The sequence below is a fragment of the Xenopus laevis genome, chromosome 9_10L (assembly GCF_017654675.1).
Source record: "Xenopus laevis strain J_2021 chromosome 9_10L, Xenopus_laevis_v10.1, whole genome shotgun sequence".
NCBI lineage: Eukaryota > Metazoa > Chordata > Amphibia > Anura > Pipidae > Xenopus > Xenopus laevis.
Window position 1 is genome coordinate 55,064,176 of NC_054387.1, and position 22,283 is coordinate 55,086,458.

Here is a 22,283-nt window from a genome sequence, read left to right on the forward strand (position 1 = left end):
TGAGGAACATGTGTTTCTGTAGTACAAGGACCACCCTAGCTGGTTGTACCGTGCCTTCTCAGCAGCAAATTAGGAACACAGGCTTTATAAATTATTGAAGATATGCCTCAGGAACAGTGTCGGACTGGCCTACCGGGATACCTGGAAAAGTCCCGGTGGGCCAGGGTGTCAGTGGTCCCTCAAGCTGCTAGACATGTGGCCTATTTAATGGCCATTCCCTATTTCTATGAGAACAAAGTGGCTGAAGAGATGGAATAATAGATTATAGTATTATAAGGAAAAGAGACTAGAAGAATAGAGGTTGAGTGAGGAGATGAATAATAATACTACTAAGAGTGGGCCCCTGGTCTAAGATTAATTGTGGGCCCCTAGTCAAAGGTTTTGGTTGGGCCCCTGGTGGCCACTCCAGAACAGATCTGTAAGGCAGTCACCTGGTCTTTAGTGCACACTGTCTACAGAATCAATACTTTTTATTCAGTTTAAGCAGTATTTGGGTTGACGGTGCAGCAAGCAGCGATTCCTGCTTCTCCCTCCCCCAGCTTTTGAATGGCTGAGAAATCTGCGCTGACAGGCTACTCTGGTAATAGAGGATTTTCTTACAGGTAATTCCTTTTATCCCAGGCCCTCATTGTCAGTGCACAAAGTTCTACCAGTTTTTTGTTGATTTCCAAGGTTCCAATTTTTGGACCCATTTACTGGTAATAACCCTTTGATCATTCCACCCTGCCATATGCTCCGATAGCTGCAGAAGGAATTGTCATACACTCTGTAACTAATGTGCAAACATTGTGTTGTTTGCCTTCAGACGCCTGATCGACTTGGGCTGTTATTGGTGATATTGCTGTGGGACTAGTGTGTGTGTGTGTGCAGTGTGAATCCATTGTGCACTTTAGACACCAAAGGACTCTGGGTAATGTCTGTAAATACACGTCTGGTGTTCTGTGCAGGCTAAATACATTGTGCTTTTTACTCTTGAGTGCCTGATGGACTCTGGATAATGTCTGTGATATCACTGTATTTCTGCAGTACACAGAGGCTTTATAGAGGGTGAATACATTGTATTGTTTATCCTCTAATGCCTGATGGACTCCATCTTTATATTTATTGCTGTAGGTGCTGTGCTGGATACATTGTGATATTTACTCTCACATGCCTAATGGACTCTGAGTAGTCTATATGATGCTTTAGTACAGTGCTATCCAACTTTTGTGGTATCGAGGGGCCGGAATTTTTCTGACCTACATGGTGGAGGGCCAATAACGGAAGCCAGTGTTGGCCACTCCCTTTTTAAACCACACCCACTTAAAACCACACCCATGTCACCACAAGACCATGTCCACATTAATTGTGGTAACACACCAAAAAACCAAAAGGTTGGTGCTCACTGCAGGGATATCATTCATCACTCATATGTAAAAAAAAGTTAAGTCATATTTAGACATACCTTTAAATCCATATGCCTCGTCCTCCCCTGTGGATAACATAGCCCCCGGCACGATTAAACACCTTTGGGGCCCCTAACAATAATTTTCAAATGCTAACAAACCCCCAGAAAAAATACCAGGCTTACGTTCCACAGGCAGTGGAGGGCACACACAGGCAGAGTATGGAACACACAGGGAGCATAAGGAAGGCAGAGTATGGCACACACAGGGAGCATAGGACGGGGAGAGTATGGCACACACAGGGAGCATAGGGAAGGCAGAGTATGGCACACATGGGGAGCATAAGGCAGGCAGAGTATGGCACACACAGGGAGCATAGGGAAGGCAGAGTATGGCACACATGGGGAGCATAAGGCAGGCAGAGTATGGCACACACAGGAAGCATAGGGAAGGCAGAGTATGGCACACAAAGGGAGCATAACGCAGGCAGAGTATGACACACACAGGAAGCATAGGGCGGGAGAGTATGGCACACACAGGGAGCATAGGGAAGGCAGAGTATGGCACACACAGGGAGCATAGGGCAGGTAGAGTATGGCACACACAGGGAGCATATGGAAGGCAGAGTATGACACATACAGGGATCATATGGAAGGCAGAAGAGAGCAGGAGATGGGGAAACCTATCAGGACCAGTCTAAAATGTATTACATACAGTGACACAGTGCTGGTGCCCCTTCAGCAGTTTGTATGAGTGTGAACAACGTGGGCAGTGTCGGGATGATTACAGGGGATTACAGTCTGAATTTGAGGTTTAAACAATGCAGGGGCCAGTTAATCTCTGTAGTGATACCTTTTGTATCTTATACATGGTAAGCAGAAACAGCAGGCAGATTTCATATGGCCGCCAGTTGGACAGCCCTGCTTTAGTAGGTTTATGGGAGGCATAGTGTTTGCTAATTACATTGTGCTGTTTACCCTCCATTACTGATGGATTGTGTTTAATCTGTGCATAGTTGTAAATGTGCAGGAGGACTAGTGTGATGTTCAGGGTGAATACATTGTGATATTTTACCATATTCTTCTGACTGACCATGACTCATCCCTGTTGTATCCCTGTATTTACTCTAGACCAGTGATCCCCAACCAGTGGCTAACAAGCAACATGTTACTCACCAACTCCTTAGATGTTGTTCCCAGTGGCCTCAAAGCGGGCACCTATTTTGAATCACAGCCTTGGAGGCAACATTTTAATTGCATACAAACATACAGGGTTGCCACCTGGCCGGTAAAAATGTTGCTTGATGCCAATATTATTTATAGGGAAAAACCACAAAAATATAGGAAGGCAGGTATTTTTTTCCAGAAAAGGTGGCAATCCTATTTACGCTCTGATGTCTGATATTAGGTCATCTATGTGACATCTGTGTAGGTATGTGCAGAATTAATACTTTGTGTTGTTAACCCCCAGACCAGTGGCAGAACTACCAGGGGAGCAGGGGGTGTGAGCGGGCCAGGGCCTGCACCCCCTCAGGGCCCCCGGCAGTCCGTTCGCCGCTGAAAATGCTGGCAAATGCGGCCGTACGGAGGGGGGCGGGGCCCGGCTGCGCGTCACGCACCAGGGCCCACCCCCCTCTAGGATCGCCACTGCCCCGGACATCTGATGGACTTGGGGTAATAGCTTTGATACTGGTGTCCATACATTGTGCTATTTACCCTTGAATGTCTCAGAGGAATCTCATTGATGTTGCTGTAGGTTCCATGGTGGACAAGTGCAGGGTGAATACATTATCTTATTGGACACCTGATGGAGTCTTGGCAATGTGTTTGCTGTAGGAACATGGTAGGCCAGTGCTCTATGGTGGGTGAATACATTTTGCTATTTCCCATCACATGTCTGGTTGACTCTGAGTAATGTCTGATATCACTAAGTACTCTGGGATACAGCTGTGCTGTTTAAGATAAATACATTGGGCAATTAACTCTCACGTGCCTAATGGATTCTGGGTAATCCAATTGATATCGTAGCAGGTACATTGGAGGCAAAAGGCAGTGTGTGTAATGTGTGCATTGTGCAATTTTACCTCAGCTGCCAGATGGACTCTCCTATATAATCTTCATAATATTGATGTCTGTGTGCAGGATGACTAATACACTGTACAGGCTAAATTGTGACAGGCAAGTGATTCCATAGGGTTTCTTTACAAGGCAGCTGTTCAGTGGACACCCAGGCATCGACTCTGACTCTGCCGTGAACACATGCCTAACCCTAATACACGCAGATATAGGTACATGAAGTAATAATGACTTGTACACGCAGATATACTGTACGTACATGAAATATAGAGGCAAATAATGACCCAGTCAGAGTGGAGATAAGAATATACATCAAGTACAATTCCACTGCTGAATTGTGCATCATATTCTCTTAGAGGAAGCATAACATTACTTTTCCCACCAGAAGGTTCCATGGAAGCTGTGTGCAAGCCTTTGAGCTAGAGATATAAAGTAGCTCTCACATGTTCTGGCTTGGTCTCGGGGTCAGACTGGGCTGGTGGGACATCCAGGAAAAAAACCTGGTGGACCAAGCTGGCCAGTCCCGCTCCCCCCCATATCCTGAAATGATGTGCTCCCTGACCTCCCCCCACCCCAATCGATAGAAGAAAACCAGGTATACACTGGCATGTGGGGGAGGCGGTTTGTGTTTGGCCAGTGATGCACCCGCCCCGATTCTCACCCCCCCCCCCGTTCGACACATCTTGGTTTATCTGTTTTTGTAGAATGGCTTTTTTTTTTTTTTACCACAGTTAAAATTATGGGCAAAAACCATTTGCTGCCTTTAGTCATTTTGTGGTAAGGCCTAGGAGAGCTACAAGATGTCTTAATTTTAAAGGCAGCTATGCTGCTGAAAGCACTGAAAGGGCTACTGAACACACCCGTTCCTAGCACCTAAATCAGGCATGTCCAAAGTGCAGCCCGGGGGCCAATTGCGGCCCTTTTTCAAAGTTACACCGGCCCTCAGCCTCCGTCATGAAATTAATAATAATGAGGTCCCCCAGCACAGTGTGATCAGGAATCACATAGCAGTAATATTTTCTGCCACTTGGTCTATACTGCTGCCTGTGTGCTGAAGGTGTTAGTAATAGACACGTACGGGCACATTGTGACGCGCCACTTCACATACTTTGTTAGGGCTGAAGGTGTCAATAGACACACTGACTTGCCAGTACAGTAAACTAAAGAAGTATGTGAGAGCAACATGTCACTATGTGCCAGTACATGTCTATTACTAACACCTTCAGCACACAGGCAGCAGTATAGACCAAGTGGCAGATCATTTCACTAATGTGCCCAAATATTACTGCTACGGCTAAGCGATTCTTGTAATTTAATGTTAATGGTTCAAAGAATGTCGAGCTGAATGGTCGGCCCCCACACATTTTCACCTCACCAAATCTGGCCCTCGTTGCAAAAAGTTTGGGCACCCTTGACCTAAATGGTGTCACGAGTAGGGATGGGCAGATTTTTTTTTTGTTTTGACGCGGAAATGACGGCCATAGACTTGTATGACGCTGCACGTTAAAAAAAAAAAAAATTGGGTGTCGGCGCGAGGCCTGCTTTCATTATTAGGCTAGCAATTCATTATGTAATAGAGATGATTGTCTTGTTTGATCAAAGTATAAATATAGGAATTTTGGGGGCCCAGAATACACTTTATTTGTTTGTGCTCTGGCCTTGTATAAATTGTGTGGTCATTGTACCCCTGCCTAATGATTTTAAATTTAGTGGTAAGCACAACTTTCCTTTTTTGTCATGTTATTATATTGTTATAGTCTTAAACAGAACAGTATAAAGGTACAGCTTTGTGTGTGCACAAAACATTCCTTCCTTCCTTAACCCTTTAAGTGCCAGCAGAATTTCACATTTTGGTTACGCGAAATGCCAGCCGTTTTTGAAACATTTTGTGCTCTCTCACTTTAGGGGCATTTTCTGAGGGGAAACCTATAGTTTACCTAGGAAAACTATACATTGTTTTTTTCGGTAGAAACTGAGCTTTCTAAATCTGCCGGAGTTTTCATGTATTTCCACCTGTGCAAAAAAATTTATAGTGCTAAATACCAAAAAAAAATGAAAAATTACCATTTTTCATCGTATATCAATTTATACCAGAAAAATATTTCATTTTAGGGATGAAAATCCAACTGATTTGGAAAGCCTTATGTCTCTCGAACGTGCCAATACCAGATATGTATAGTTTTAGGGAGATTTAGGATTTCTGTACAGCAAAAACTCCCGGCAGTATATTACCGAATTTTGAAAGCACTAAGGCAGAAAACGGCATGCTTTAGATTCCAAGGCAAAAAATCCTGAAACCGTAGGTTTACCCCAGAAAACCATACATTTTTGAAAAGTACACATTCTGCCGATTACAAAATGGGTAACTATGTCTCTCTACTCCCAACTACCAAACATAAAAGCTTGTCTGAAAATAGCGGTTTTTCAAAAAAAAATTCAAAATTCTGAAAAATCATTTCAAAGGTTTTATTTTGCTGCTCCGCATATCCCAAACTATATTAGGTACCAAGAAAAAGCACCTGAAATATGATTGCCAGGGGTCCACTGAACAGTTTGATACCCATTATGCATAGGTTTACCAAAGTATCTGGCATTTAGAGACACCAATATGAAGTTAGCACATCCAAATTGATCAGGACTTTACTTCAGCTACTGAGAAATCAACACATTGACTGCATTTTTTGTGGGGTAAAAACACAGAAATATATGTTTACCCCCCAAACCCATATATTTTTGGAAAGTACACATTCTACTGAATCTAAAATGGGTACCCATGCCTTTCTGCTCCAAACTACTGAGTCGCAAGGCTTTCCCAAAATTGTCGGTTTTGGTGAAATATCTGAAAATTGCCTCAAACCTTCAACTTCCCAGCACCATATCGCCCATGTATCATTACGTACTAAGAAAAAGCACCCTAAATATGATTGCCAGGGTTCCTCTGAACATTTTGGTGGTCATTGTTCATAAGTTTACCAAAGTATCTGGCATTTAGAGGCCCCAAAATGAAGTTAGCGCATACAAACAGTCCCGTGGGTAACTTCAGCTAATGAAAGATCAACACATTGACTGCATTTTTGTGGGGTAAAAACACAGAAATATATGTTTACCCCCCAAAACCCATATATTTTTGGAAAGTACACATTCTACCGAATCTAAAATGGGTACCCATGCCTTTCTGCTCCAAACTACTGAGTCGCAAGGCTTTCCCAAAATTGTCGGTTTTGGTGAAATATCTGAAAATTGCCTCAAAGCTTCAACTTCCCAGCACCATATCACCCATGTATCGTTACGCACCAAGAAAAAGCACCCTAAATATGATTGCCAGGGTTCCTCCAAACAATTTGGTGGCCATTGTTCATAGGTTTACCAAAGTATCTGGCATTTAGAGGCCTCAAAATGAAGTTAGCGTATACAAATAGTCCTGTGGGTAACTTCATCTAATGAAAAATCAACACATTGACTGCATTTTTGTGGGGTAAAAACACAGAAATATATGTTTACCCCCCAAACCCATATATTTTTGGAAAGTACACATTCTACTGAATCTAAAATGGGTACCCATGCCTTTCTGCTCCAAACTACTGAGTCGCAAGGCTTTCCCAAAGTTGTCGGTTTTGGTGAAATATCTGAAAATTGCCTCAAAGCTTCAACTTCCCAGCACCATATCACCCATGTGTCATTACGTACTAAGAAAAAGCACCCTAAATATGATTGCCAGGGTTCCTCTGAACATTTTGATGGCCATTGTTCATAAGTTTACCAAAGTATCTGGCATTTAGAGGCCCCAAAATGAAGTTAGCGCATACAAACAGTCCCGTGGGTAACTTCATCTAATGAAAAATCAACACATTGACTGCATTTTTGTGGGGTAAAAACACAGAAATATATGTTTACCCCCCAAACCCATATATTTTTGGAAAGTACACATTCTACTGAATCTAAAATGGGTACCCATGCCTTTCTGCTCCAAACTACTGAGTCGCAAGGCTTTCCCAAAGTTGTCGGTTTTGGTGAAATATCTGAAAATTGCCTCAAAGCTTCAACTTCCCAGCACCATATCACCCATGTGTCATTACGTACTAAGAAAAAGCACCCTAAATATGATTGCCAGGGTTCCTCTGAACATTTTGGTGGCCATTGTTCATAAGTTTACCAAAGTATCTGGCATTTAGAGGCCCCAAAATGAAGTTAGCGCATACAAACAGTCCCGTGGGTAACTTCAGCTAATGAAAAATCAACACATTGACTGCATTTTTGTGGGGTAAAAACACAGAAATATATGTTTACCCCCCAAACCCATACATTTTTGGAAAGTACACATTCTACAGAATCTAAAATGGGTACCCATGCCTTTCTGCTCCAAACTACTGAGTCGCAAGGCTTTCCCACATTTGTCGGTTTTGGTGAAATATATGAAAATTGCCTCAAAGCTTCAACTTCCCAGCACCATATCACCCATGTATCGTTATGCACCAAGAAAAAGCACCCTAAATATGATTGCCAGGGTTCCTCCGAACAGTTTGGTGGCCATTGTTCATAGGTTTACCAAAGTATCTGGCATTTAGAGGCCCCAAAATGAAGTTAGCGCATACAAATAGTCCTGTGGGTAACTTCAGCTAATGAAAGATCAACACATTGACTGCATTTTTGTGGGGTAAAAACACAGAAATATATGTTTACCCCCCAAACCCATACATTTTTGGAAAGTACACATTCTACAGAATCTAAAATGGGTACCCATGCCTTATTGCTCCAAACTACCGAGTCGCAAGGCTTTCCCAAAGTTGCCGGTTTTGGTGAAATATCTGAAAATTGCCTCAAAGCTTCAACTTCCCAGCACCATATCACCCATGTGTCATTACGTACTAAGAAAAAGCACCCTAAATATGATTGCCAGGGTTCCTCTGAACATTTTGGTGGCCATTGTTCATAAGTTTACCAAAGTATCTGGCATTTAGAGGCCCCAAAATGAAGTTAGCGCATACAAACAGTCCCGTGGGTAACTTCAGCTAATGAAAATCAACACATTGACTGCATTTTTGCGGGGTAAAAACACAGAAATATATGTTTACCCCCCAAACCCATATATTTTTGGAAAGTACACATTCTACGGAATCTAAAATGGGTACCCATGCCTTTCTGCTCCAAACTACTGAGTCGCAAGGCTTTGCCAAATTTGGCGGTTTTGGTGAAATATCTGGAAATTGCCTCAAAGCTTCAACTTTCCAGCATCGTATTGTCCATGTATCATTACCAGCATAAAGCATCCTAAATATAAACATAGGGGTCTACTAAACAGTTTGATGCCCAATATGCATAGATATACCAAACTATGTGGCGCACAGAGACCCCCAAATGACAATATGTATAGACATTTTCACGGCTGACGCGCTGGCTGCTGCAATATAACCACTCGGTGTGTGTATTATGCGACATTAGACCACCTAACAGTACAGAGACCCCAGAAAACCATATATTTTCAGAAAGTACAGATTCTGACGAATCTAATATGGGTAAATAAGTGTTTCTACTGCAAACTGCCAAACTGAAAAGCAATGCTGAACATAACGGTTTTTATCAAATTTCTGAAAATCGTCACAAAGCTTGAATTTTACCCCATTATATGCCCCACATTTCGTAACTTATCAGCATAAAACATCCTAAATATGAACGCCAGGGGTCTACTAAACACTTTGATGCCCAATATGCATAGATATACCAAACTATGTGGCGCACAGAGACCACCAAATGACAATAGTGTATATACATTTTCACGGCTGACGCGCGCTGGCTGCTGCAATATGAGCACCTGGTGTGTGTAATATGCGACATTAGACCCCCCTAACAGTACAGAGACCCCAGAAAACCATATATTTTCAGAAAGTACACATTCTGACGAATCCAATATGGGTAAATATGTGTTCCTACTGCAAACTGCCAAACTGCAAAGCAATGCTGAACGTAACGGTTTTTATCAAATTTCTGAAAATCGTCACAAAGCTTGAATTTTACCCCATTATATGCCCCACATTTCGTAACTTATCAGCATAAAACATCCCAAATATGAACGCCAGGGTCTACTGAACACTTTGATGCCCAGTATGCATAGATATACCAAACTATGTGGCGCACAGAGACCCCCAAATGACAATAGTGTATATACATTTTCACGGCTGACGCACTGGCAGCTGCAATATAAGCACCTGGTGTGTGTATTATGCGACATTAGACCCCCCTAACAGTACAGAGACCCCAGAAAACCATATATTTTCAGAAAGTACACATTCTGACGAATCCAATATGGGTAAATAAGTGTTTCTACTGCAAACTGCCAAACTGCAAAGCAATGCTGAACATAACGGTTTTTATCAAATTTCTGAAAATTGTCAGAAAGCTTGAATTTTACCCCATTATATGCCACACATTTCGTAACGTATCAGCATAAAACATCCTAAATATGAACGCCAGGGGTCTACTGAACACTTTGATGCCCAATTTGCATAGATATACTAAACTATGTGGCGCACAGAGACCCCCAAATGACAATAGTGTATATACATTTTCACGGCTGACGCGCTGGCTGCTGCAATATGAGCACCTGGTGTGTGTATTATGCGAGATTAGACCCCCCTAAAAGTACAGAGACCCCAGAAAACCATATATTTTCAGAAAGTACACATTCTGACGAATCCAATATGGGTAAATAAGTGTTTCTACTGCAAACTGCCAGACTGCAAATCAATGCTGAACGTAACCGTTTTTATCAAATTTCTGAAAATCGTCACAAAGCTTGAATTTTACCCCATTATATGCCCCACATTTCGTAACTTATCAGCATAAAACATCCTAAATATGAACGCCAGGGGTCTACTGAACACTTTGATGCCCAATATGCATAGATATACCAAACTATGTGGCGCACAGAGACCCCCAAATGACAATAGTGTATATACATTTTCACAGCTGACGCGCTGGCTGCTGCAATATAAGCACCTGGTGTGTGTATTATGCGACATTAGACCCCCCTAACAGTACAAAGACCCCAGAAAACCATATATTTTCAGAAAGTACACATTCTGACGAATCCAATATGGGTAAATAAGTGTTTCTACTGCAAACTGCCAAACTGCAAAGCAATGCTGAACATAACGGTTTTTATCAAATTTCTGAAAATTGTCAGAAAGCTTGAATTTTACCCCATTATATGCCACACATTTCGTAACGTATCAGCATAAAACATCCTAAATATGAACGCCAGGGGTCTACTGAACACTTTGATGCCCAATTTGCATAGATATACTAAACTATGTGGCGCACAGAGACCCCCAAATGACAATAGTGTATATACATTTTCACGGCTGACGCGCTGGCTGCTGCAATATGAGCACCTGGTGTGTGTATTATGCGACATTAGACCCCCCTAAAAGTACAGAGACCCCAGAAAACCATATATTTTCAGAAAGTACACATTCTGACGAATCCAATATGGGTAAATAAGTGTTTCTACTGCAAACTGCCAGACTGCAAATCAATGCTGAACGTAACCGTTTTTATCAAATTTCTGAAAATCGTCACAAAGCTTGAATTTTACCCCATTATATGCCCCACATTTCGTAACTTATCAGCATAAAACATCCTAAATATGAACGCCAGGGGTCTACTGAACACTTTGATGCCCAATATGCATAGATATACCAAACTATGTGGCGCACAGAGACCCCCAAATGACAATAGTGTATATACATTTTCACAGCTGACGCGCTGGCTGCTGCAATATAAGCACCTGGTGTGTGTATTATGCGACATTAGACCCCCCTAACAGTACAAAGACCCCAGAAAACCATATATTTTCAGAAAGTACACATTCTGACGAATCCAATATGGGTAAATAAGTGTTTCTACTGCAAACTGCCAAACTGCAAAGCAATGCTGAACATAACGGTTTTTATCAAATTTCTGAAAATTGTCAGAAAGCTTGAATTTTACCCCATTATATGCCCCACATTTTGTAACGTATCAGCATAAAACATCCTAAATATGAACGCCAGAGGTCTACTGAACACTTTGATGCCCAAAATGCATAGATATACCAAACTATGTGGCGCACAGAGACCCCCAAATGGATATATAGTAGATAAAATTTACAAGGCAAAACAAAATAAGGCAGTAAAGGGTGAAATGCAAAAAAATCCAATAAAACCACAAAAATCAATGTTTTTTTCCAGACTAGTGTTATCAGCTGTCAGAATCACAGTTTGAATATTTTAGATGGGCCAAACAGGTTATACGGCTAGAAAAAGTGAACACAATATATGCAGAGCTGAAAATGCAATAAAATGGCTAAAAATTCAATAAAATGGCTAAAAATGCACCAAAATACCCAAAATTGCAATATAATCACCGAAATAACATACAAAAGGTATTGCACAGTACGGTTAGCGAATACGCTATGCGTAATGGCAATAAAACATTTTTTTCAGCCAAAAAAAGAAACGATGCGATAAGAAAAAAAAAAAAAAGGCCACAATGCCATGTATGTGCGTGTGCGTGTGTACAAATGGTAAATTACATGTTATGTGCGCGTGTGTGCGTGTGCACGTGTGTGTAAGTGCAGTGAGTGTAAGTGACCCCCCCAATCCCCAAAAATGTATGTGTAAGTGTGTGTAAGTGTGAATCTAAGTGTGTATTACTGTAATAAGTGTGTGTTGGTGTGTTTGTGTGTGTAATTGTTGCACTAACCTGAAAAAATCGCTGGAGACTGTTGCAGGCGATCAGGAAGAGCCCCTGGAAGACATCTGCCTCGTGGTTCCTGTCTGTGTGCTGTGGGGGCGGAGATCGACGATCCGGTGCAGGCTGCAGCAGCAGGACACGTAAGTAACACGTGCCTGCTGCTGTTTTTGGGCCCCTGGGCGATCGCGCCCCAGGGGCCACTCGATCCCCTGCTCTGCTTGTTGCCTAGGGGCAGGGGATCGAGCAGGAACGGAGCGAGCGGCTCTAACAGCCGCTCCTCCGCTCCTGAAACAGGAAATGCTGCAGAACGTAGAATCTACGTTCTGTGGCATTTCAAGTACCTTTGCCACAGAACGTAGATTCTACGATCTGTGGCATTTAAAAGGTTAAAGAAGAGACGTGTTGTTGTTATCCCTTGTAACACTGTTCCTGAGAATTAATATCAGCACCTTATTCCCTCTCATGCCTATGTTCTCCTTGATTGTAATAAAAATGATTTCTTCATCAGTGTGACTTGTTCTTCTTGCAACATATCATCCCCTGGTTCCTTTTAACCTTGTGTCAAACTTGTTTTCTCCGTTCAGGCTCTTGCCTTTTTTGCACAGCATATATGGTTGCCACTAGTGATGTGGGGGGCGGCCTGATACCCACAGATGAGGCGGGTCGCTGTCCGGTTCAGGTTGGGCTCTTCTGCCTGCTCTCCCCTCCTGCAACCTTAGACTGCCAACTTCCAGCTTTATAGGTTCTCATCTTCCCCACCCCTTTTGTGATGTAATTGGCAGGACAGGTCTATAAGTTAGGGATGCACCGAATACAGGATTCGGTTTGGGATTCAGCCTTTTTCAGCAGGATTCGGCCGAATCCTTGAATCCTAATTTGCATATGTAAATTTGTGGCGGGTATGGAAATTACGTGACTTTTCATCACAAAAGAAGATTTTTTCTACTTTTTCCTTTCCTGTCCCTAATTTGAATATGCAAATTTTCATATGCAAATTAAGGGTCGGATTGGCTCGTTATTCGGCCGAATCTTTCACCAAGGATTAGAGCATTCGGCCGAATCCCAAATATTGGATTCCCTACTATAAATGGAAGGGGGAAGCCAGGCACGGGTTTGGGTCCGGGTCAAGCTTCTCTTGACCCTCTCATCACTAGTTGCTACCTTTTTACCTATTACCTTAATAGGTCAAGGTCAGGGCATGGGTGGTGATGTCACATGCGGGTGGGGTGATTGTAACTGGGTCACTGGGGCTTGGGAAATTTGGTGGGTAGGAGGAGAAATGGACAGGGAATAGGCAGGTCTTACCATATAAGGAGGTTATCTGTAAATGCAGAGGGTCAGGGAAGGGAGGGATTTACAGCATGTTAGAAATATACCATTACATTGCAGGTGAATTAGTAGTTCTGGCCCCAGCCCTAGCTGTAGATTTACTGGCTGGGCTAATCAAATACCAAAACATCACAGTCCAGACTTCCCTCTATTTCATGATTTTGTAGCTCCACGTTTCCTTTATATTAACCTTAAGAATGGGGTTCCCTAGAAAGGTACAGGAAAGCATTGCCACAAATATTTTATTGGAATCTTCTTGCCTGAAGGCCAGTTAGGGCAGAGGCGCAGATCATCTACATGTGTGTTGGCTTGAAGTAAGTATGTGCATTTGTGGGCTTGTGAAACCATGAGGTAAATTAAGTAAGTGTTTGTGGGCTTGTTGTAGAACCATGAAGTTCCTAGCCGAGATCCATAATGGGAATGAAAGTTAAATGAGCAATAATGTGGGTGTAGCTGCAGTTCCAGATGTGTTATGGACCACAATTGAGTTGGGGCAGGCCGACTTCCGGGTTCCTTTTATAGACCCACGCTGCCCTGCCGATGACTTTACAAAAGGGGCGAGGCACGCATCTATAAAAGTTCAACCCAGAAGCCGGCATTTGTAAGGGCGCACCAGCCCGGGACCCAGAAAGGGGGGGGGGTGCAAGGTTGACCCGAACCCGTGGGTATCGGCCCGGCCCGCACATCGCTACTGTGCACTAATGCTAAAACAGAAATTTTGCCAGGAGGTTTTGCTTCCCCTTTTAACAGGAGATCACGTGATACTGCATTCATTAATTGACAGATGAGAAATTAACTTAAAATGTAGGTGAGAAAACATGTGATCTTCCATATTGACATTTAAAAGAGCTTGAAAATCTCTTCTCCGAATACAATTGAGAATAACCTGATGGCAGATTGACGGGTTTAGAAAGATGAATTCAGAAAAAATGTCAGTAAAATGTTGTGCAAAAGACAAAATTTGGAGATCTATCTCATTTTGTCTCAGTATCAGCACTTTTGTGAATTCCCCTCACTATGACCCAAATTCACTAAGCGCCAAAGCGCCTAACGCTAGTGTCAATTCGCTAGCGTTGGGCATTTTCGTTACTTCGCAAATTCACTAACGAACTCTGGCGTAAATTCGCTAGTGTTACTTCGCACCCTTACGCCTGGCAAATTTTCGCTACGGACGTAACTAGGCAAATTCACTAACGCGCGCAGAGTACTGAACGCTACCTTTTACGCTAGACTTCCTTCGCCACCTCAGACCAGGCGAAGCGCAATAGAGTAGATAGGGATTGCTTTAAAAAAAGGTAAAAAATTTTCTAAGTCCCAAAAAACGCTGGCGTTTTTCCTATATTATGGGTGATAGGCTGAAAAAGATCGAAACATTTTTTTGAGGCTCCCCTCCTTCCCCCCTACATTTCCTAACTCATGGCAACTTAACTAGACAGTGGGCACATGTGTAGGGCAACAAAAAAATTTTATTTGATGTTTTGAAGGTTTCCCAGGCATTTGTAGTGATTCTACGTATTCCTCCATTGAAATTCGAATTTGGCGCTGTATGCAAATTAACCATCGCTAGCGTAACTTCGCTTCGCAAATCAACGCTAGCGCAACTTCGCAACCTTACGCTACCCCTGTGCGCAACTTCAGATTTTAGTAAATTTGCGGAGTGCTGGCGAAACTACGCCTGGCGAAGTGCGGCGAAGTTGCGCCTGGCGCAACTACGAATCTTAGTGAATTTGCCCCTATGTCTAACATCACTGCCATCTTGTGAAACATATGTGCCACTACATATCTTGTATTGATACTTGCTATTTGGTGGGAAGATTTTTCCTTCTAGCTATTTTGGTAAAGACCATCGCACTTATCATTTTCAGTCTAGCATGTGATCCTCATATATAATCTCTATACAGCGCTGAAAAGTTGTGTGAGCTAGATATAAGGGAAATTTGGGTTTTGTCTAGCTTTATCTCTGGAGACAAGACCGAACAATTGGCCTCCTCACTTTGTCTGTACAGGTCGGTTCCACTTCTGCTTCCTAGTTCTGTTGTAAAACGTTTTGGCCAAAGACAGCCAGGGTAGAAGCAAACAGATTTGCTCTGATGTAGCTCACCATATTCTGAAGGGCTTTTCAGCCTGTGTGAGCCTTTTGTTTTTAGTTTTGTGTGATGATTGTGATGGTCTTAAGTGGGCCCTGGCAAAGGACATGAATGAGTAAATTTATACTTACAGTAATTTACTTTTCCCTTAGTCCTTACTGCAGCAACCATGAGATTTATTCTTTGCAACCTGCCATGTAGGACAATGAAGAGAAAAGGTTAATTAACCCCACCCATGAATAGGCACTCCCCCTAGAGATCACCAGTGAATAATGAGTAACACCTTTAATGCTTAATATCTTTTATTATTTAGTATAAATTTACTCATTCCCTTACGTCCATGTACGGCAGAGGGTTTCAAGGTTATATCACCCTCTGGAGAATCTTACTGCCAAAGGACGCTTCCTGAGCGGCTAAGATGTCCACCCTGTAGTGCTGCACAAAAGTGTTTGGGTTACTCCATGTCGCCGCTTTGCAGATATTATCCATAGCTACTCCTGCGATTTCTGCCCATGACGTGGGGGAAGGTCATGGCAGACAATTGGTCCTTGAGTCAGAAGTTCCGGAACTTGAGGAAGGACCCAATATTCTTTCCTGGCCATCCTCATCAACAGTGAGAACCAGACTCTCCTTGGCCAGAAAGGGGTCATCAAGATGGTCTTCATCTGTTCTTCTTGATCTTCTGAATGACCCTGGGAATCATGGAAAATGGCGGGAATATATATATTTGGTGAAAATTCCACCTGATTAACATCGCATCTAAGAAATCCGGATGATCTTGCCTGTTGAGGGAACAGAATGTTCTCAGCTTGCGATTCTTCCTGGTCGCCATTAAATCTATAGCTGGAAGTCCCCAACGTTTCGTAATTTTCAAGAATATTTCTTGATTCAGAGACCACTCCCCCGGTCTGAATGCATTCCTGCTTAGATAATCTGCCAACATGTTGTTCTCTCCCTTTATGTGCACTGCCATATTACTGGGCACATTGTTCTCTGCCCACTCCATGATCTTCCATATCTCCTTGCTCAGTAAGGGAGCCACCATGGTGGAATTGTCTGACATGATTTTCAGATGTCTTCCTCTCAGATGCAGTTCTAACGCCAAGATTGCCTTGAAGACTGCCCTCATTTCCCTGAAGTTTGAGGACATAGTCCTTTCCATTGGACTCCAGACACCTTGTGCTGTTGAGATGGGCCCCCCATCCTGATTGGGAAGCATCTGTTGTCAGAATCAACCAATTCATCTGCTGGAAGGACAATCCCTGTGTAAGATTGTGATCTTGAAGCCACCACTGAAGCCGGTGTCTTGTCTCTCTGCCGAGAAAAATCTTTTTCTCCAAGGAGGAAAGCTGGCGATCCCATCTGAGGAGAATATCCGCTTGATGAGGCCTTGTGTGAAATTTCGCCCATGGTACAGCATCTATAGTTGCTGTCATCAGACCTAGCACCCTCATCAATTCTCTGAGAGAGGAATGAGGTCTGGCAATGATCTGTTGCACTGATTGCTTGAGCCTGAGAACTTTCTCCGGTGGTATATAAACTTTCATCTTGGATGAATTGATTTCCATCCTCAGGAAGTTTATCACCCTGGATGGAAGTAATGATGATTTCTCCCAGTTTATTATCCAACCTAGCTGTTGAAGAAAGGCAATCACTCTGTCCAAATGTTTCAAAGCAGTGACGCTGATATTGCTGTGACAAGCCAATTGTCCAGATAGGGGATTATTGTGATCCCTTCTCTTAATACAGCTGCTATTGCTGCTACAATTTTGGTGAACACCCGGGGAGCCGTTGTTATACCGAAAAGCAGGACTCGGAAAATGATGAAGCTCTCCTCCCATGTACAGAGCTATTCGAAGAAATCTTCTGTGGTCCTTGAAAAGTGGTACATGAAGGTAGGCGTCTTTGAGGTCTAAAGAAGTTATATAGTCTCCATGATCTAAGACCTTTATAGTCAAACTGATATTTTCCATACGGAATGCCAACTTCCTGATGAACTGGTTTACAAACCTCAAATCTATTATCAAAACTTCCATTTAGTTTTGGTACCAAAAAAAAACCCTTAGGTGCCTTGAAAATTTTGGGATGGAGGCACTGGCTCAAGAACCTTGGCGGAGAGGAATTCTGCTATTGCCTGCTCTAAAGCTTTTTGTTTTATTGGCGATGTAATGGGCGTTATGAGAATTCTGTGTAGAGGAAAAGAAATTCTACTTTGTATCCTATCAACTTCAGGATCCAAAAATCTGAAATTCTTTCTTCCCATTCTTGATAAAAAGCCTTCAATCTTCCTCCCAAAGGAAGACAACTTCTGGCGTCAGAAGCATTTTTTCTGCCCTGCAGATTTATTCTCTCCTCTGTATCTGTTGACTGAAAAGAACTAACTTCTGTTTTCTTTCTATCCCTCTGTAAAGAATCTCTTCTCAGTGAGGAGCGTCTATACCGAAGAAAAAGTTTCTTTCTTCTATTCAAGTTCTCTTGAGGCAAACGTTTACCTTTGGCTCCTGACAGTGACTAGAAGTTTGTCTAGCTCTGACCCAAAAGATGGCTGGCTCAAAAGCCATAGCACAGAGACTATTCTTTGAAGTGACATCTGCTGGTCTGGCATCAGTTGACAATGCTATAGCTTTGGTTGCTAATTTTATCCCTTCAATAGAAGCATCACACAGAAAATCCACTGCTGTAGAAATTTTCGATAGTGATTCAAGTAATTCCTCTCTAGGAATTTTATTACTTATGTCTTCATGGAGCTATCTTAGCCGAAATCTTGAGGAGCAAGCTACCCCCTGAGGCTGCTAAAGCTGTCTTATAAGAAGCTGCTGCTGCTGTATAAGAGCGTTTAAGCAAACTTTCCACTTTCCGATCCATAAGGTCTTTTAGACCAGACCCATCTTCCACTGGAATGACAGTTTTCTTTGATAGCCTTGCTACCGTAATATCCACTTTTGGTGGAGATTCCCACTTCTCCAGCTCCTCTTCTTGGATAGGAAACAATAACTTGTGTCTCTTTGTAATAGATGGAGCTCTCTCAGGATTTTTCCACTCTCTTTCCTAAGTTCCTTCATGACAGGATGAACTGGGAAAGATTTTTAGCTGAAGAAGAAGACTGAGGATCATTCTCATCAGCAATATCCATAAAAGCCTTTACTTTCTTAATTAATTTTGCCGTATTCTCAGCAGAAAAAAGAGCTAGTTCATCTTCCTCCTCTGATGACGAATCCACCTCTGTATCCCCCAAAAGCCACTGATTGGTTAGGGGAGAAGAAGCTTCCGCAATAGCACGACACTGTGTATTTGGATCAACCCGCATCTGGACTAAAATCTCTTGCAAAGAGATAACATCCTTAATCCAATCTGTAGAAGGAGTAGTGGCAGCTGTAACCTCCTTCTGAGCTAAGATCGCCAAACATTCCTTGCAGAATCTCCTGTCACATCCATCAGGAAGTGGAGTATCGCAAGCTCTACACTGAATGTGTTTTGATTTCCTCTGCTTCTTAGCAACAGGAATCTCTTGCTGAGGAGGGGTGGACATCTGAAAAACAACAATTAGCAGACAGTGAATCACTTATGCTCCCTAGGAACACACCCAGTATACTAAAGTATCAGCAACTACCTTACAATCTGCCCAAGAGGCTGCAGCCTAGGCAGGGGAGACAGCTCACAAATAACAACCAGCACGAATGCAGACCTTGTCTGAACTGCGCTGAAAACACCACTGCATACCTGTAAAAGTAGCCTCTGCTTCTGTTCGGTAACTGGTGCACACTGACACGCGCGTGCTTTGACGCAGTGGGAATCGTCACCGCCATGTTAGAGAAGGACAAACCTTCGGCTGCACAAGATTTCTCAGGAAGGCAACTTAACCAAAAAGGCCCCTCCACAACCTCCAGATTCTCTACCCCTAGGGTAGTTCAATCCTATGGTCATCAAGTCTCCTGGAGACCTGGAACTTGACAGCCCTAGAAAAAAAGGAAGGAAAAGAATTAGTATCAGACAACAAATCCTCACTCTCCTACGCAGGTAGGACAACAAAACACTGGTGATCTCTAGGGGGAGTGCCTATTTATGGGTGGGGTTAATTATCCTTTTCTCTTCATTGTCCTACATAGCAGGTTGCAAAGAATAAATCTCATGGTTGCTGCCGTACAAGGACGTAAGGGAACTAAGCTTTCTGGGAGTCAACAACATGCGGTTTGTGCAGCTGTTTCTCTTTCCTGTTAATTGGGTTAGGACAAAAGGAGGGTAAAACTATTTTCTGGTTAATATGAAAACTGGATACTACTTTTGGGAGTTGCTTACAGGAGAATGCTGCCATCTCAGACATGAAAAAAGATCCATTACCTGGAAGGTCCTGAGCATTCTGGATAACGGGTTCCATATTATAATAATATCTTAGAGTGAGCATATGATTATTATTGTTAACATGTATTTTTAGAGCACCTACATATTGCGCATCCCTGTAATAAGATAAGTGTTAGATAAGGTTTGTAAGATTGTTGCAAAAAGGGCACCTTCTCTGGCAAACTGTCTCCAAGTGAATTTAAAAGAAAAATAGAGAAAAAGACATGGTTAGATGTAGTTGCTAATTTTCCTTGTGGAGCATCACATGTAAACTATTCAAGTATCACTTGAAAGATGTTGGAAGCACAGTTACAGGGAAAACACAGAAAGGAGCCGATTAGATTATAGGAGTTAATTGTAATTGTGGTGTACCTTTTAACTTGTAGCAAGTGTGGTGTTCAGTATGTCGGATGTACTTCTCGGAAATGAAAATGCAGAGTGAGGGCACATATCAATACAATAAGCATGATAGCGGTCCCGCATCAAATCATTTTTATGCTTGTAGTGACATTTGCTTTTCTAAAAGGTTTAGAAAAAGTCCCTTCCTTGAAATGTGGAGGTAATAGATTAGATCAGCTTTTATGTGTGAAATAAAACCGGTTTTTATTTACTTGAACATGCGGTCACACAAAGAACCCAGTGTTTTATGTCACATGCTTTGTATAGATGAGAAGCATGAATTAATAAAGTAAAGGCACGTTTTTTGATCACTATCCAGTTTATACATGACTTGAGGCTCATAGATTATACAGGACAAGCCCTTTTCCCTGTGCTGGACTTGGGGCTCTGGCATCTGGGTCATTAGCTATTTTAAGTGAGTGTGCTGAGCCACATAACTGTTGGTCCATTGTGGCAGATAGTACAGTTCAACGTGGTGCACTTTGGAAAAAAGTGCATTGTCTGTGTGCGATGACACTTGTGTATTCGCCACAGCCAATAAGAGGCAAGATTGGGTAAATAGCCCCCAAATTTAAACGTGTGCAAAAAAAGTCCCCGTTACCCAAGATGGTTAGGATAAGTATACAAAAGGAATGATAAGCAGATTATGTCACGTAACATAACTGCATTACTCCGATTCAATAAGGAGAGAATAGTTCCGTTTTCTGCATGCATTTATCCAGGCCGCAGGAATCTGTGGGTTCTGGCAAATGCCAGAGGGGCTGCTGTAAGATGCCATAGACAGTCACTATTTATTGGGCTGGTGGGGGCTGTTTGGGCCTCTGCTGTACCTGAAATGCCAGGGCCTATTTTGAAGCTAAGTCCAGCCCTGCCCTGATCTATGCTGAAAAAAAAAAAATCACAAGGCAAGGAATTCTGTCCTTAACCTTAAAGGCAGGACAAATGAACTGTGAAGCAAGGGGCCCAATAAGAGTCCTACACTGGTCTGGCCCTACAGTTTGGGAACCACTGCTCTGAGGCTACATACTCTCTCATGGAACATCAGCACCTTGCTCTCTAATTCACACACATTTGGTAGTAAACTTTTAGTTGTCAGGCACATTACTGCTATGTCTACAATGTCACATCCCCTTCCACTTGGCTGTTCCCCCAAGAAAACTCTAAAGTGTGCCTGCACCAGTAATAGATCATTGTTTTATTTTCCCCTAACCCTCTGAGAGAAAATGGCACCATATCAATCTGAACTGCCACCTTGTGGTATATACACACGGTATTTCTTATTAGCCTTGTATCTCTATTCCTGCAGTTACTGTGAATATCTTACACCGCTGAGCATGTTGTGCTTTTACACACTTCATGAGCAGATCCCAGGGGCAATGGCTAATGTATAATATATATAATACCCCATTATATATAAAAACAGTCTATTAAATAAATGATTACTCAGCAAGTCCAGTTTTTTTTATAATAACATATTAGATATTAAATAAATTAAACTTTGGTTAACAGCACAAGTCCTGCTGAGGGGGCAGCACAACCCACCCAGTGACAGATAACAGACCCTGCAATTAACCCCAACCTCAGATGGAAAACCATTGTTACAGTGTGACTGGTACCTGCTGCCATCCAATAATACTCTCATCTGACACTAAGTACTCCCTGCAGCTGTAAGACTTCTCTACCCTTTGGTACACGTGAGTAGTGTATGTTGTGTTCAGTCTCAGGAGTCTGATGACAGGACAGCAGGAGGAGCCACTCTGCACAAATGAGGATTTTCATGGCAGCCACTCTGCACAAATGAGGATTTTCATGGCAGCCACTCTGCACAAATGAGGATTTTCATGGCATGTGAGCACTCTGTGCTGGTTGAGCAGTTGGCTTACAATGGGTCCAGAAAGCACGGTGTGGGTCTGAACAGACAGTGACAAGAGAAATACCCA

At 42.6% G+C, this 22,283-nt stretch overlaps 1 protein-coding gene across 1 annotated transcript; it reads right to left on the bottom strand.

The window, feature by feature from the left end:
* Positions 1–15,185: 15,185 nt before the first annotated feature.
* Positions 15,186–22,155, bottom strand: LOC108701228. Its single transcript, XM_018235575.2, has 3 exons — positions 21,960–22,155; positions 19,327–19,562; positions 15,186–19,135 (listed from the first exon to the last, which is right to left on the bottom strand). Exon 3 carries the CDS (start codon positions 17,640–17,642, stop codon positions 16,581–16,583), a length of 1,062 nt encoding a protein of 353 aa, XP_018091064.1. The 5' UTR covers positions 17,643–19,135; positions 19,327–19,562; positions 21,960–22,155; the 3' UTR covers positions 15,186–16,580.
* Between the last annotated feature and the right edge of the window lie 128 nt (positions 22,156–22,283).

Excerpts from the sequence above, each read along its gene's own strand:
- LOC108701228 (XM_018235575.2), bottom strand. The coding sequence starts at position 17,642 with ATGGAAGTTTTGATAATAGATTTGAGGTTTGTAAACCAGTTCATCAGG.